Source organism: Lichenostomus cassidix, chromosome 3 (assembly GCF_008360975.1).
Source record: "Lichenostomus cassidix isolate B80296 chromosome 3, HeHo_3.0, whole genome shotgun sequence".
Lineage (NCBI taxonomy): Eukaryota > Metazoa > Chordata > Aves > Passeriformes > Meliphagidae > Lichenostomus > Lichenostomus cassidix.
The window spans coordinates 111,327,273-111,341,824 of record NC_139483.1 but is presented as its reverse complement, the minus strand read 5'-3'; the positions used below and the strand labels follow the sequence as shown (position 1 = coordinate 111,341,824).

Sequence of the window (14,552 nt, the reverse complement as noted above, 5' to 3'; positions counted from 1 at the left end):
TTTTTTCCTCGTTTGTTTTCTCGAGGTTAAATTATTTAAAAATCAGTTCTATGTGAGTAATTAAAAATAAAAATAATGAATTATTCCATAAAGAAAGGATTCCGGCGAAATTCCTGCGAAAAAACGGGAATTTCGGCTTTTTTCCAGCTTTTCCGTGTGGAATTTTATATGAATATTCCATAAAAATTTTTTTAAAAAAACCCAAAAATTCCACTTTTCTCCGTAAAAATTCCATCCCAAAAACCTCCAAAATTCCACATTTTTCCAACCTTTTCCATGTGGAATTTTGTGTGAATATTCCATAAAAAGTGAAAAAAAAACCCCAAAATTCCACTTTTTTCCAGCTTTTCCATGTGGAATTTTATGTGAATGTTCCCGAAAAATTCCATAAAAAACATGGAATTTCTGCTTTTTTCCAGCTTTTCCACGTGGAATTTTATGTGAATATTCCTTAAAAATGGCTGGAAAATTGGAAAAAAATAGGTGGAAAATGGGAAAAATTAATATTTTGTGGCTGGAAAATAGGAAAATATAAATATTCAGTGGCTGGAAAATGGGAAAAAATTAGTATTTTGTGGCTGGAAATGGGAAAAAATGAATATTTTGTGGTGGAAAATGGGAAAAAATGTCTGGAAAATGGGAAAAAATAAATTTGGTGTCTGGAAAATAGGAAAAAATGAATATTTTGTGGCTGGAAAATTGGAAAAATGAGTATTTTGTGGCTGGAAAATAAGAAAAATTAATATTTAGTGGCTGGAAAATGGGAATAATGGCTGGAAAATGGGAAAAACGTATATTTAGTGGCTGGAAAATAGGAAAAAATGAGTATTTAGTGGCTGGAAAATGGGAAAAATTATTATTTTGTGGCTAGAAAATGGGAAAAATGGCTGGAGAATGAAAATAATGAATATCTAGTAGCTGGGAAATGGGAAAAATAAATATTTAGTAGCTAGAAAATGGGAAAAATGAGTATTTTGTGGCTGGAAAATGGGAAAAAATTAATATTTAGTGGCTGGAAAATAGGAATCATTAATATTTTGTGGTGGAAAAATGGGAAAAGTGGCTGGAAAATTGAAATAATGAATATTTAGTGGCTGGAAAATGGAAAAAATAAATATTTAGTGGCTAGGAAATGGGAAAAAATGAATATTTAGTGGCTGGAAAATAGGAATAGTGGCTGGAAAATAGGACAAATTAATATTTTGTCACATTTTGTGGCTGGAAAATGGGAAAAATGAATATTTAGTGGCTGGAAAATAGGAAAAATTAGTATTTTGAGGCTTGAAAATAGGAAAAAATGAGTATTTTGTGGCTGGAAAATGGGAAAGAATTAATATTTTGTGGTTGGAAAATGGGAAAAATGGCTGGAAAATGGGAAAAATGAATATTTTGTGGCTGGAAAATGAGAAAAAATTAATATTTAGAGGCTGGAAAATGGGAAAAAATATATTTGGTGTCTGGAAAATGGGAAAAAATGAATATTTTGTGGCTGGAAAATGGGAATAATGGCTGGAAAATGGGAAAAATGAGTATTTTGTGGCTGGAAAATTGGAAAAAATAGCTGGAAAATAGAAATAATGAATATTTAGTGGCTGAAAAATGGGAAAAAATTGATATTTTGTGGCTGGAAAATGGGAAAAATGGCTGGAAAATGGAAATAATGAATGTTTTGTGGCTGGAAAATGAGAGAAAATGAGTATTTTGTGGCTGGAAAATGGAAATAATGAATATTTTGTGGTAGAAAAAAAGGAATAATGGCTGGGAAATGGGAAAAATGAGTATTTTGTGGTGGAAAATGGGAAAAAATAAAGAATATTTTGTGGTGGAAAAATAGGAATAATGGCTGGAAAATGGGGAAAAAAATTAATTTTTTTAAATTGTTTTTTTCCCTTGAGGAAATCCAGGAGGAAATGCTGAGTGTCCATTTATTAATTAATAATGATTAATTAATTAATATTATGAGGATTAAATTAATAATAATTCAAATTATGAGGATAAAAAAAATCCATTATTAAATGCTAAGTGTCCATTTATTAATTAATAATAAATAATTGTTTTTTTATTATGAGGATGAAATTAATAATAATTTAAATTAGGAGGATAAAAAAATTGATGAGTAAATATTAAGTGTCCATTAATAAATTAATAATAAATCAATAATTTTTATTAGAAGGAAGAAATTAATAATTCAAATTACGAGGATAAAATTAAAATTAATACTAATTAATTTCTATATATTAATATATTATATGTGATTGTGAATATTATATATAATTTTACATATTATACATGTTATATATTACATATTATTATAATTATATATTATTTTATAAATATTATTTATATATTGTTATAATTATATATTATTTTATATATAACAGGTATAATAATAATTAATTCAGATATAAAATTTTAATTTATAAAATTAATAACAATTAAAAACATTTTTAAAAAGGATGTAAAATGGGAATAAACACCGAAATAAATGAGATTTTTTTATTTCCTTTTCATCCAAACCACTTCTGAGTTCCCAAAATAAATCCAATTACCGGATGAGTTCAGCAGGAAAATTACTTTCCTTAGTCATCTCTGAGTCAAAATGGGATTTTTTTTGGGGAAGGAATTGCAAAATAAGCGAATTTCCCAGAAAAATGGGATAAATTTAGTGTCTGAGGCAGCTGGGGAAGAGAGAGAGAGAAATCCAAGGGAGGGAGAAAAATCAGGTTTTGGGAAATTTTTGGGATTTTTTTCCTGAGTTTCTGCAGGAGAGCTGGAGAAGGATTTTTGGGGATTTTTGGGGATTTTTTGGGATTTTTTCCTGAGTTTCTCCAAGAGAGCTGAAGAAGGATTTTGGGGATTTTTTGGGATTTTTGGAGATTTTTTGGGATTTTTTTGGGATTTTGTGGGATTTTTTTCTGAGTTTCTGCAGGAGAAGGATTTTTGGGATTTTTTGGGATTTTTGGGGATTTTTTCCCTGAGTTTCTGCAGGAGAGCTGGAAAAGGATTTTTGGGGATTTTTGGGATTTTTGGGGATTTTTTGGGAAATTTTGGGGATTTTTTTCCTGAGTTTCTCCAAGAGAGCTGAAGAAGGATTTTGGGGATTTTTTGGGAATTTTTGGGATTTTTTGGGAAATTTTTGGGATTTTTTTCCTGAGTTTCTGCAGGAGAGCTGAAGAAGGAAATTCCCAAGAATTTTTGGGATTTTTGGGGATTTTGGGGATTTTTTCCTGAGTTTCTGCAGGAGAGCTGGAAAAGGATTTTGTGGATTTTTGGGGAATTTTTGGGATTTTTTTCCCAAGTTTCTGCAGGAGAGCTGGAAAAGGATTTGGGGAATTTTTGGGAATTTTTGGGAAATTTTGGGGATTTTTTCCTGAGTTTCTCCAGGAGAGCTGGAGAAGGATTTTGGGGATTTTTGGGATTTTTGGGGAATTTTTGGGATTTTTTCCTGAGTTTCTCCGGGAGAGCTGCAGAAGGATTTTTGGGAATTTTTGGGATTTTTTTGGGATTTTTTGGGATTTTTTTCCTGAGTTTCTGCAGGAGAGCTGGAGAAGGATTTTTGGGATTTTCGGGGAATTTTTGGGGAATTTTTGGGATTTTTTTCCTGAGTTTCTCTGGGAGAGCTGCAGAAGGATTTTTGGGATTTTTTGGGATTTTTGGGGATTTTTTCCTGAGTTTCTCCAGGAGAGCTGGAGAAGGATTTTTGGGATTTTTTGGGGGATTTTTTGGGAATTTTTTGGGATTTTTTGGGAATTTTTGGGATTTTTCCCTGAGTTTCTGCAGGAGAGCTGGAAAAGAATTTTGGGATTTTTTGGGATTTTTGGGGATTTTTTTCCTGACTGTCTGCAGGAGAGCTGGAGAAGGATTTTGGGATTTTTTGGGAATTTTTGGGATTTTTTTCCTGAGTTTCTGCAGGAGAGCTGGAGAAGGATTTTTGGGAATTTTTGGGATTTTTGGGGATTTTTTCCTGAGTTTCTCTAGGAGAGCTGGAAAAGGATTTTTGGGGATTTTTTGGGGTAAAAAGCACAGAAAACGTTCCTGTTGAATGATCCACCTGGAAAAATTCCATTTAAAATGTGGATTTGAGGAATTTTGGGAATCTGCTGGGATTGGAGGAGGAATTTCGGGATCATCTTTAGGGATTTCATCCCCTCAGTCAGGGAATTTTACAGGATTTGGGAATTTTGGGATCTTTGGGAATCATCAAATCAAATCATTCCCTGGAAAAATTCTTGGGAATCATCAAATCCATTGGGATGGACAGGAAATGAAGCTTTTTGGGGATGAAAATACAAATAAATTTGGCAAAAAATCAATTTATAAATCCTCCATGTAAAATTCCCAAAAACCCAAAAAATCCCAATGTTGAGAAACCCCAAAATTCCCATTTTCCTTTAGGGAACATCAGAAAAAACATCAGAATGAGCAGGAATTGAAGCTTTTTGGGGCTGAAAATAAAAATAAATTTGGCAAAAAATCAATTTATAAATCCTCCATATAAAATTCCCAAAAACCCCAAAAATCCCAATGTTGAGAAACCCCAAAATTCCCATTTTCCTTTAGGGAACATCAGAAGAAACATTGAAATGCACAGGAAGAGGTTCTTTTTGAGGATGAAAACACAAAGAAATTGGCAAAAAATCCATTTATAAATCTACTGTATAAAATTCCCAAAAACCCCAAAAATCCCAATGTTGAGAAACCCCAAAATTCCCATTTTCCTTTAGGAAATTTCAGAATGGAATATAGGAATTGGCATCAGGATGAGCAGGAAATGATGCTTTTTGAGGATGAAAACACAAATAAATTTGGCCAAAAATCCATTTATAAATCCTCCATGTAAAATCCCCAAAAACCCCAAAAATCCCAATGCTGAGCAACCCCAAAATTTCCATTTTCCTTTAGGGAACATCAGAAAAAACATCAGAATGGACAGGAAATGATGCTTTTTGAGGACAAAAATAAAAATAAATCTGGCAAAAAATCCATTTATAAACCCTCCATATAAAATTCCCAAAAACCCCAAAAATCCCAATTCCGAAAAACCCCAAAAATTCCCATTTTCCTTTAGGGAATATCAGAAGAAACATCAGAATGAGCAGGAAGAGGTTCTTTTTGAGGATGAAAACACAAATAAATTTGGCAAAAAATCCATTTATAAATGCTCCACATAAAATCCCCAAAAACCCCAAAAATCCCAATGTTGAGAAACCCCAAAATTCCCATTTTCCTTTAGGAAATTTCAGAATGGAATATAGGAATTGACATCAGGATGAGCAGGAAATGATGCTTTTTGAGGACGAAAACACAAATAAATTTGGCAAAAAATCCATTTATAAATCCTCCATATAAAATTCCCAAAAACCCCAAAATCCCAATGTTGAGAAACCCCAAAATTCCCATTTTCCTTTAGGGAACATCAGAAGAAACATCAGAATGAGCAGGAAAAGGTTCTTTTTGAGGACAAAAATACAAATAAATTCGGCAAAAAATCAATTTATAAATCCTCCATGTAAAATTCCCAAAAACCCCAAAAATCCCAATTCCCAATGTGAAAAAAACCCCAAAATTCCCATTTTCCTTTAGGGAATATCAGAAGAAACATCAGAATTGACAGGAAATGATGCTTTTTGAGGATAGAAATACAAATAAATTTGACAAAAAATCCATTTATAAATCCACCACCTAAATTCCCAAAAACCCTAAATTCCCAATTCCGAAAAACCCCAAAATTCCCTTTTTTTTTAGGGAACATCAGAAGAAACATCAGAATGAGCAGAAATTGAAGCTTTTTGGGGCTGAAAATAAAAACAAATTCGGCAAAAAATCAATTTATAAATCCACAACATAAAATTCCCAAAAACCCAAAAACCCCCAAAACCCCAAAAACCCCAAATCCCCATTTTCCCTCCTCCCCATCCCCAAATTCCCCCATAATTTGCATTTCCCGTGGCTGACACACCTCGTTACCGTCAGCCTTTTAATTAGCGCCGCTTTTCCCTCCCGCTGACGAGCTCAGCGCTCGTTAACGACGCTAATTAAATCGCTGATTGTTATTCCTTCCCCGCCGAGGCTGGCAGAGTTCAGAGCTATAAAAAATAACAATAATAACAACAAATAAATAATCCTCTGCCGGATGGAGATAAGGAGTGTGGAGAGTTCTGATAAAGCCGGAAATTCCTGATTTAATTGATTTAATTAATTTAATTAATTGGGTTTGCCAGGAGGATTCGGGAATTAGCTCTGGGAATGTTCATCTCTGTGGGAAATGGTCGTTGGAATAGCCAGGGTGGGATAAATCTGGGAAAAATGAGATTTTTTTGGGGAGAAATTGAGGTTTTTGTGATGGAAATTAATATTTCTCGGAGCATCCGGATAGCTGGAGGGTGAGGATTTGCTCTGGGAAAGGGGAGAGTGGAATCCCAAAAAATCCTGGATTTGTGCTTGGGGAATTGTGGGATGAGTGGAATCCCAAAAAATCCTGGTTTTCTCCTGTCGGATAAATGACTTTTTTTTTTTTTACAGTAACGTTTGAATTTCCCTCATTTTTTCCCTCCAAACTCCTCTGGAAATTACTTTTTTTGAGGAAAAGTCCCATTTCTCATCATTTTTCCCCTCAAACCACATCCAGAAATGACTTTTTTAAACTTTTTTTCCCATTTCCCGTTATTTTCCCATAGGAATTCTTCGAGAATCTCCCCAAAACCCACCTGGAAATCAGTTTTGTTGAGGAAACATTCCATTTATCCACAAAACCCACCTGGAAACGACTTTTTTTTACTTTTTTTCCCATTTCCCCTCCTTTTTCCCTCAGGAATTCTTCGAAAATCCCCACAAAACCCACCCAGAAACTACCTTTTTCCCAGAAAAATCACATTTTTTTCCACAAACCTCTCCAGAAATGACCTTTTTTTTCCATTTTTTTCCCATTTTTCCCTCAGGAATTCTTTGAGAATCCCCACAAAACCCATCCAGAAATGACTTTTTTCCCAGAAAAGTCCCATTTTTTCCCACAAACCCCTCCAGAAATGCCCTTTTTTTATGGAAACATTCCATTTTCCCTCATTTTTCCCACAAAACCACCCAGAAATGTGGTTTTTTTCGCAGAAAACTTCCATTTTCCCCCATTTTTTTCCACAAACACCTCCAGAAATCACCTTTTTTTAACTCATTTTCCCCATTTTTCCCTCAGGAATCCTTCGAGAATCCCCACAAAACCCATCCAGAAACTACTTTTTTCCCAGAAAAGTCCCATTTTTTCCCTCAAACCCATCCAGAAATTACCTTTTTTTCCCAGAAAACTCCCATTTTTCCCTCAAACCCATCCAGAAATTACTTTTTTTCCCAGAAAAGTCCCATTTTTTTCCACAAACCCCTCCAGAAATGACTTTTTTTTATGGAAAGCTTTCATTTTCCCCATTTTTCCCTCAGGAATTCTTTGAGAACCCGGCGTTCCGGCCGGACGGGATGAAGCTGTACCCGACACTGCTGATCCTCCAGAAATCACCTTTTTTTAACTCATTTTTCCCATTTTTCCCTCAGGAGTTCTTCGAGAATCCCCACAAAACCCATCCAAAAACTACTTTTTTTCCCAGAAAAGTCCCATTTTTTTCCACAAAACCATCCAGAAATGACCTTTTTTTCCCAGAAAAGTCCCATTTTTCCCTCAAACCCATCCAGAAATTACTTTTTTTTATGGAAACCTTTCATTTTTCCTCAGGAATTCTTCGAGAATCCCCACAAAACCCATCCAAAAACTACTTTTTTCCCAGAAAAATCCCATTTTTTTCCACAAACCCATCCAGAAATGACCTTTTTTTCCACTTTCTCCCCATTTTTTTCTCAGGAATTCTTTGAGAGCCCCGCGTTCCGGCCGGACGGGATGAAGCTGTACCCAACCCTGCTGATCCTCCAGAAATCACCTTTTTTTATCCCATTTTTCTCAGGAATTCTTTGAGAACCCGGCGTTCCGGCCGGACGGGATGAAGCTGTACCCGACCCTGCTGATCCTCCAGAAATCACCTTTTTTATCCCATTTTTTCCCATTTTTCCCCATTATTTTTCTCAGGAATTTTTCGAGAATCCCGCGTTCCGGCCGGACGGGATGAAGCTGTACCCGACCCTGCTGATCCTCCAGAAATCACCTTTTTTTAACCCATTTTTCCCCATTTTTCTCAGGAATTTTTCGAGAACCCCGCGTTCCGGCCGGACGGGATGAAGCTGTACCCCACACTGCTGATCCTCCAGAAATCACCTTTTTTTATCCCATTTTTTCCCATTTTTCCCCATTATTTTTCTCAGGAATTTTTCGAGAATCCCGCGTTCCGGCCGGACGGGATGAAGCTGTACCCGACCCTGCTGATCCTCCAGAAATCACCTTTTTTTATCCCATTTTTCTCAGGAATTTTTCGAGAACCCGGCGTTCCGGCCGGACGGGATGAAGCTGTACCCAACCCTGCTGATCCTCCAGAAATCACCTTTTTTTAACTCATTTATCCCATTTTTCTCAGGAATTTTTCGAGAATCCCGCGTTCCGGCCGGACGGGATGAAGCTGTACCCCACGCTGGTGATCCGCGGCACAGGGCTGTACGAACTCTGGAAATCAGGGAGGTACAGGAGTTACCCGCCCAGCGTCCTCGTGGATTTAGTGGCCAGAATTCTGGCTCTGGTGCCACCCTGGACACGAGTCTACCGCGTGCAGAGGTGATTTTAGCGGGTTTATTTGGGGTGTTATTGATTATTTTATTGATTTTATTGATTTATTTTTATTGATTTTATTGATTTTATTGATTTTCTTTTCTTTATTTTCTTTATTTTATTTTTTAATTATTGTTTCAAAATTTTCTTTATTTGTTTATTTTATTTATTTTATGCAGATTTAATCATGGATTTTATCTGTTTCCTCCGGGATTTTATCCATTTAATCATGGATTTTGTCCATTTCATCCCAGATTTTATCAATTTCATCCTGGATTTTATCAGTTTCATCCCAGATTTTATCCATTTCATCATGAGTTTTATCCAGCTAATCAAGGATTTTGTCAGTTTCATCCAGGATTTTATCCATTTAATCATGGATTTTATCCAGTTAATCATGGATTTTGTCCATTTCATCCCAGATTTTATCCAGTTAATCATGGATTTTGTCAATTTCATCCTGGATTTTATCCGGTTAATCATGGATTTTATCAATTTCATCCTGGATTTTATCTGGTTAATCCAGGATTTTGTCTGGTTAATCCTGGGTTTTGTCCATTTCCTGATCCTGGTGGATCTGGTGGCCAGAATTCTGGCTCTGGTGCCACCCTGGACTCGAGTCTACCGCGTGCAGAGCTGATTTAGCGGGTTTATTTGGGGTTTTATTTGGGATTTTATCTGGTTAATCATGGATTTTATCCGGTTAATCATGGATTTTGTCCATTTCATCCTGGATTTTATCCGGTTAAATCATGGGTTTTGTCAGTTTCATTGTGGATTTTATCCGGTTAAATCATGGATTTTGTCTATTTCCTGATCCAGGATTTTATCTGTTTAATCATGGATTTTATCTGTTTCACCCAGGATTTTATCCGTTTCATCCTGGGTTTTATGTGGTTAATCATGGATTTTATCCATTTAATCATGGATTTTATCAGTTTCATCCTGGGTTTTATCTGGTTAAATCATGGATTTTATCCGGTTAATTTGGGATTTTTTCTGGTTAAATCATGGATTTTGTCCATTTCCTGATCCAGGATTTTATCCAGTTAATCATGGATTTTGTCAGTTTCATCCCAGATTTCATCTGGTTAATCCTGGGTTTTGTGAGTTTCATCAGGGATTTTATCCGGTTAATCATGGCTTTTAGCCAGTTAATCATGGATTTTATCAATTTCATCCTGGATTTTATCCATTTAATTGTGGGTTTTGTCAGTTTCATCCTGGATTTTATCCATTTAATCATGGATTTTATCCGGTTAATCAAGGGTTTTATCCTGTTAATTCAGGATTTTATCCAGTTAATCATGGATTTTTTCCGGTTAATCATGGATTTGGTCTGATTAATCCTGGGTTTTGTCCATTTCCTGATCCTGGTGGATCTGGTGGCCAGAATTCTGGCTCTGGTGCCACCCTGGACACGAGTCTACCATGTGCAGAGGTGATTATTGATTAATTCAGGATTTTATCTGGTTAAATCCTGGGTTTTGTCTGGTTTGTTTGGGATTTTGTCCATTTCATCCACGATTTTATCCGGTTGATTGTGGTTTCTATCCGGTTAATCATGGATTTTATCCGGTTAATCACAGATTTTGTCCGTTTCATCTTGGATTTTATCCATTTTATCCTGGATTTTACCCGTTTCATCGTGGGTTTTATCCCGTTCATCGTGGATTTTGTCAGTTTAATCGGGGGTTTTATCCAGTTAATAATGGGTTTTATTGGTTTAATCATGGATTTTATCCGGTTAATAATGGGTTTTATTGGTTTAATCATGGATTTTATCCGGTTAATAATGGGTTTTATTGGTTTAATCATGGATTTTATCCGGTTAATAATGGGTTTTATTGGTTTAATCATGGATTTTATCCGGTTAATAATGGGTTTTATTGGTTTAATCATGGATTTTATCCGGTTAATAATGGGTTTTATTGGTTTAATCATGGATTTTATCCGGTTAATAATGGGTTTTATTGGTTTAATCATGGATTTTATCCGGTTAATAATGGGTTTTATTGGTTTAATCATGGATTTTATCCGGTTAATAATGGGTTTTATTGGTTTAATCATGGATTTTATCCGGTTAATAATGGGTTTTATTGGTTTAATCATGGATTTTATCCGGTTAATAATGGGTTTTATTGGTTTAATCATGGATTTTATCCGGTTAATAATGGGTTTTATTGGTTTAATCATGGATTTTATCCAGTTAATAATGGGTTTTATTGGTTTAATCATGGATTTTATCCGGTTAATAATGGGTTTTATTGGTTTAATCATGGATTTTATCCAATTAATAATGGGTTTTATTGGTTTAATCATGGATTTTATCCGGTTAATCCTGGGGTTTATTGGTTTAATCATGGATTTTATCCAGTTAATAATGTGTTTTATTGGTTTAATCATGGATTTTATCCGGTTAATCCTGGGGTTTATCCGGTTAAATGATGGATTTTGTCCGTTTCATCCCAGATTTTGTGTGTTTCATCCGGGATTTTATCCGGTTAATCATGGATTTGGTCTGTTTCGTCCCAGATTTTATGTGTTTCATCATGAGTTTTATCCGGTTAATCATGGGTTTTGTCAATTTAATCCTGGCTTTTATCTGTTTAATCGTGGATTTTATCAATTTCATCCCAGATTTCATCTGGTTAATCGTGGGTTTTGTCAGTTTCATCCTGGATTTTATCCAGTTAATCATGGATTTTATCCAGTTAATCATGGATTTTATCCAGTTAATCATGGATTTTATCCAATAAAATCATGGATTTTGTCCATTTCATCCAGTATTTTGTCAGTTTCATCCCAGATTTTACCCATTTCTTCATGGATTTTATCCGGTTAATCAAGGATTTTGTCCATTTCCTGATCCAGGATTTTATCTGGTTAATCATGGATTTTATCGGTTTAATAATGGATTTTGTCAATTTCATCTCGGATTTTATCCATTTAATCGTGGATTTTATCAGTTCAATCCTGGGTTTTATCTGTTTAATCATGGATTTTAGCCAGTTAATCCAGGATTTTATCCAGTTAAATCATGGATTTTGTCCATTTCCTGATCCGGGATTTTATCTGGTTAATCATGGATTTTATCCATTTCATCCCAGATTTTATCCATTTAATCGTGGATTTTATCGGTTTAATCCTGGGTTTTATCTGTTTAATCTGGGATTTTAGCCAGTTAATCCAGGATTTTATCCAGTTAATCCTGGATTTTGTCTGTTTCATCCTGGATTTTGTCTGTTTTCTGATCCCAGATTTTGGTTCATCCTGGGTTTTGTCAGTTTCATCCCGGATTTTGCCCATTTCATCCCAGATTTTATCTGATTAATCATGGATTTTATCCGGATAATCATGGATTTTGTCCATTTCATCCCAGATTTTACCTGTTTCATCATGAATTTTATCCGGTTAATCATGGATTTTGCCCATTTCATCCCAGATTTTATCTGATTAATCCAGGATTTTATCCGGATAATCATGGATTTGGTCTGTTTCATCCCGGATTTTACCTGTTTCATCATGAATTTTATCCGGTTAATCATGGATTTTGTCCATTTCATCCCGGATTTTATCCGTTTAATTGTGGGTTTTGTCAGTTTCATCCAGGATTTTATGTTTTTAATCATGGATTTTATCTGTTTAATCCTGGATTTTATCAATTTCATCCCGGATTGTATCCGTTGCCTCCTGGGTTTTATCGGGTTGATCGAGGGTTTTGTCTGTTTAATTATGGATTTTATCAGTTTCATCTGGGATTTTATCCATTTCATCCTGGATTTTATCCATTTAATCATGGGGTTTATCAGTTTAATTATGGGGTTTGTCTGTTTAATCCTGGATTTTATCTGTTTCATCCCAGATTTTATCAATTTCATCCTGGATTTTATCCGGTTAACCATGGATTTTGACAATTTCATCCGGGATCCCATATGGAAAATGGGATGGATAATGGGATGGATAATGGGATAGATAATGGGATTGATCCCATATGGATAATGGGATGGATAATGGCATTGATCTATATGGATAATGGGATTGATCCATATGGATAATGGGATGGATAATGGATTGACCCCATATGGATAATGGGATTGATCAATATGGATAATGAGATTGATCCATATGGATAATGAGATTGATCCATATGGATAATGGGATTGATCCTGTATGGATAATGGGATTGATCCATATGGATAATGGGATGGATAATGGGATTGATCCATATGGATAATGGGATTGATCCATATGGATAATGGGATTGATCCTGTATGGATAATGGGATTGATCCATGTGGATAATGGGATTGATCCCATATGGATAATGGGATTGATCCATATGGATAATGGGATTGATCCATATGGATAATGGGATGGATAATGGGATTGATCCATATGGATAATGGGATGGATAATGGGATTGATCCATGTGGATAATGGGATTGATCCATATGGATAATGGGATTGATCCTTATGGATAATGGGATTGATCCTGTATGGATAATGGGATTGATCCATATGGATAATGGGATTGATCTATATGGATAATGGGATTGATCCTGTATGGATAATGGGATTGATCTATATGGATAATGGGATTGATCCTGTATGGATAATGGGATGGATAATGGGATTGATCCATATGGAAAATGGGATTGATCCATATGGATAACGGGATGGATAATGGGATTGATCCATATAGATAACAGGATGGATAACAGGATGGATCCCATATTGATAACCCTTAAACCCTGAAGTGGAGCTGGAAAACTGACTCAGTAAATTTGGGGATGAAAATTTGGGATTTCGGTGCTTTTTGGGTGAATTTTCGGGATGAAAATTTGGGATGAAATTTCAGGATTAAAATTTGGGATTTCGGCGCTTTTTGGGTGAATTTTCGGGATGAAAATTTGGGATGAAATTTCGGGATTTTGGCGCTTTTTGGGTGAAATTCTGGGATGAAAATTTGGATTTTCGGTGCTTTTGGGATGAATTTTTGGGATGAAAATTTGGGATTTCGGTGCTTTTGGGGTGATTTTTCGGTATGAAAATTTGGGATTTTGGTGCTTTTGGAGTGAAATTTTGGGATGAAAATTTGGGATGAAATTTCGAGATGAAAATTTGGGATTTCGTTGCTTTTCGGGTGAAATTCTGGGATGAAAATTTGGGATTTTGGTGCTTCTTAGTGAAATTTCAGGATGAAAATTTGAGATTTTGGTGCTTTTTGGGTGAATTTTTGGTATGAAAATTTGGGATTTCGGTGAGTTTCGAGTGAAATTTTGGGATGAACATTCAGGATGAAATTTCAGGATGAAAATTCGGGATTTCTGTGTGTTTTGGGTGAAATTTCGGGATGAAAATTTGGGATTTCGGTGCTTTTTGAGTGAAATTCTGGGATGAAAATTTGGGATGAAATTTCAGGATGAAAATTTGGGATTTTTGTATTTTTCGCGTGGAATTCTGGGGTGAAAATTGAGATTTCGATGCTTTTCGGGTGAATTTCCGGATGAAAATTTGGGATTTCGGCGCTTTTGGGGTGAATTTTCTGCCGATTTCGCTTTCCCAAGTTTGGGATTTCCCTTTGGATTTTCCAGGGATATTCCAATGCCTTTGGTGAGCTCCGGAGTTGAGCATGGAAATCTCAGGGAACTCGCCTTGGCCAGGATGAAGGATCTTGGCACTCAGGTAAATTTTAAAAATTAATAAAAATTAATAAAAATTGATAAAAATCTTTTTTTTTTCTCTCCAACTTCTTTCCTTGGAATCTTTTTCATTCTGTTGTTTTTTTTTCCTGGATGTTAATCCCAAAATAATTTTCCCTCTTATTTTTTTTCCTAGATGTTGATCCCAAAATC

General features: G+C 35.3%; 1 protein-coding gene across 1 annotated transcript in view; it reads left to right on the top strand.

The window, feature by feature from the left end:
* LOC146440499 (elongator complex protein 3-like) overlaps positions 1–14,552 on the top strand; it is a gene marked incomplete at its 5' end in the record, with an annotated part of 35,086 nt that overhangs the window by 3,857 nt on the left and 16,677 nt on the right. The window contains 2 exons of the mRNA XM_085057192.1: positions 8,508–8,701; positions 14,292–14,382. Coding sequence (XP_084913318.1) covers positions 8,508–8,701; positions 14,292–14,382 — 285 coding nt within the window. The remainder of the gene's footprint in view (positions 1–8,507; positions 8,702–14,291; positions 14,383–14,552) is intronic.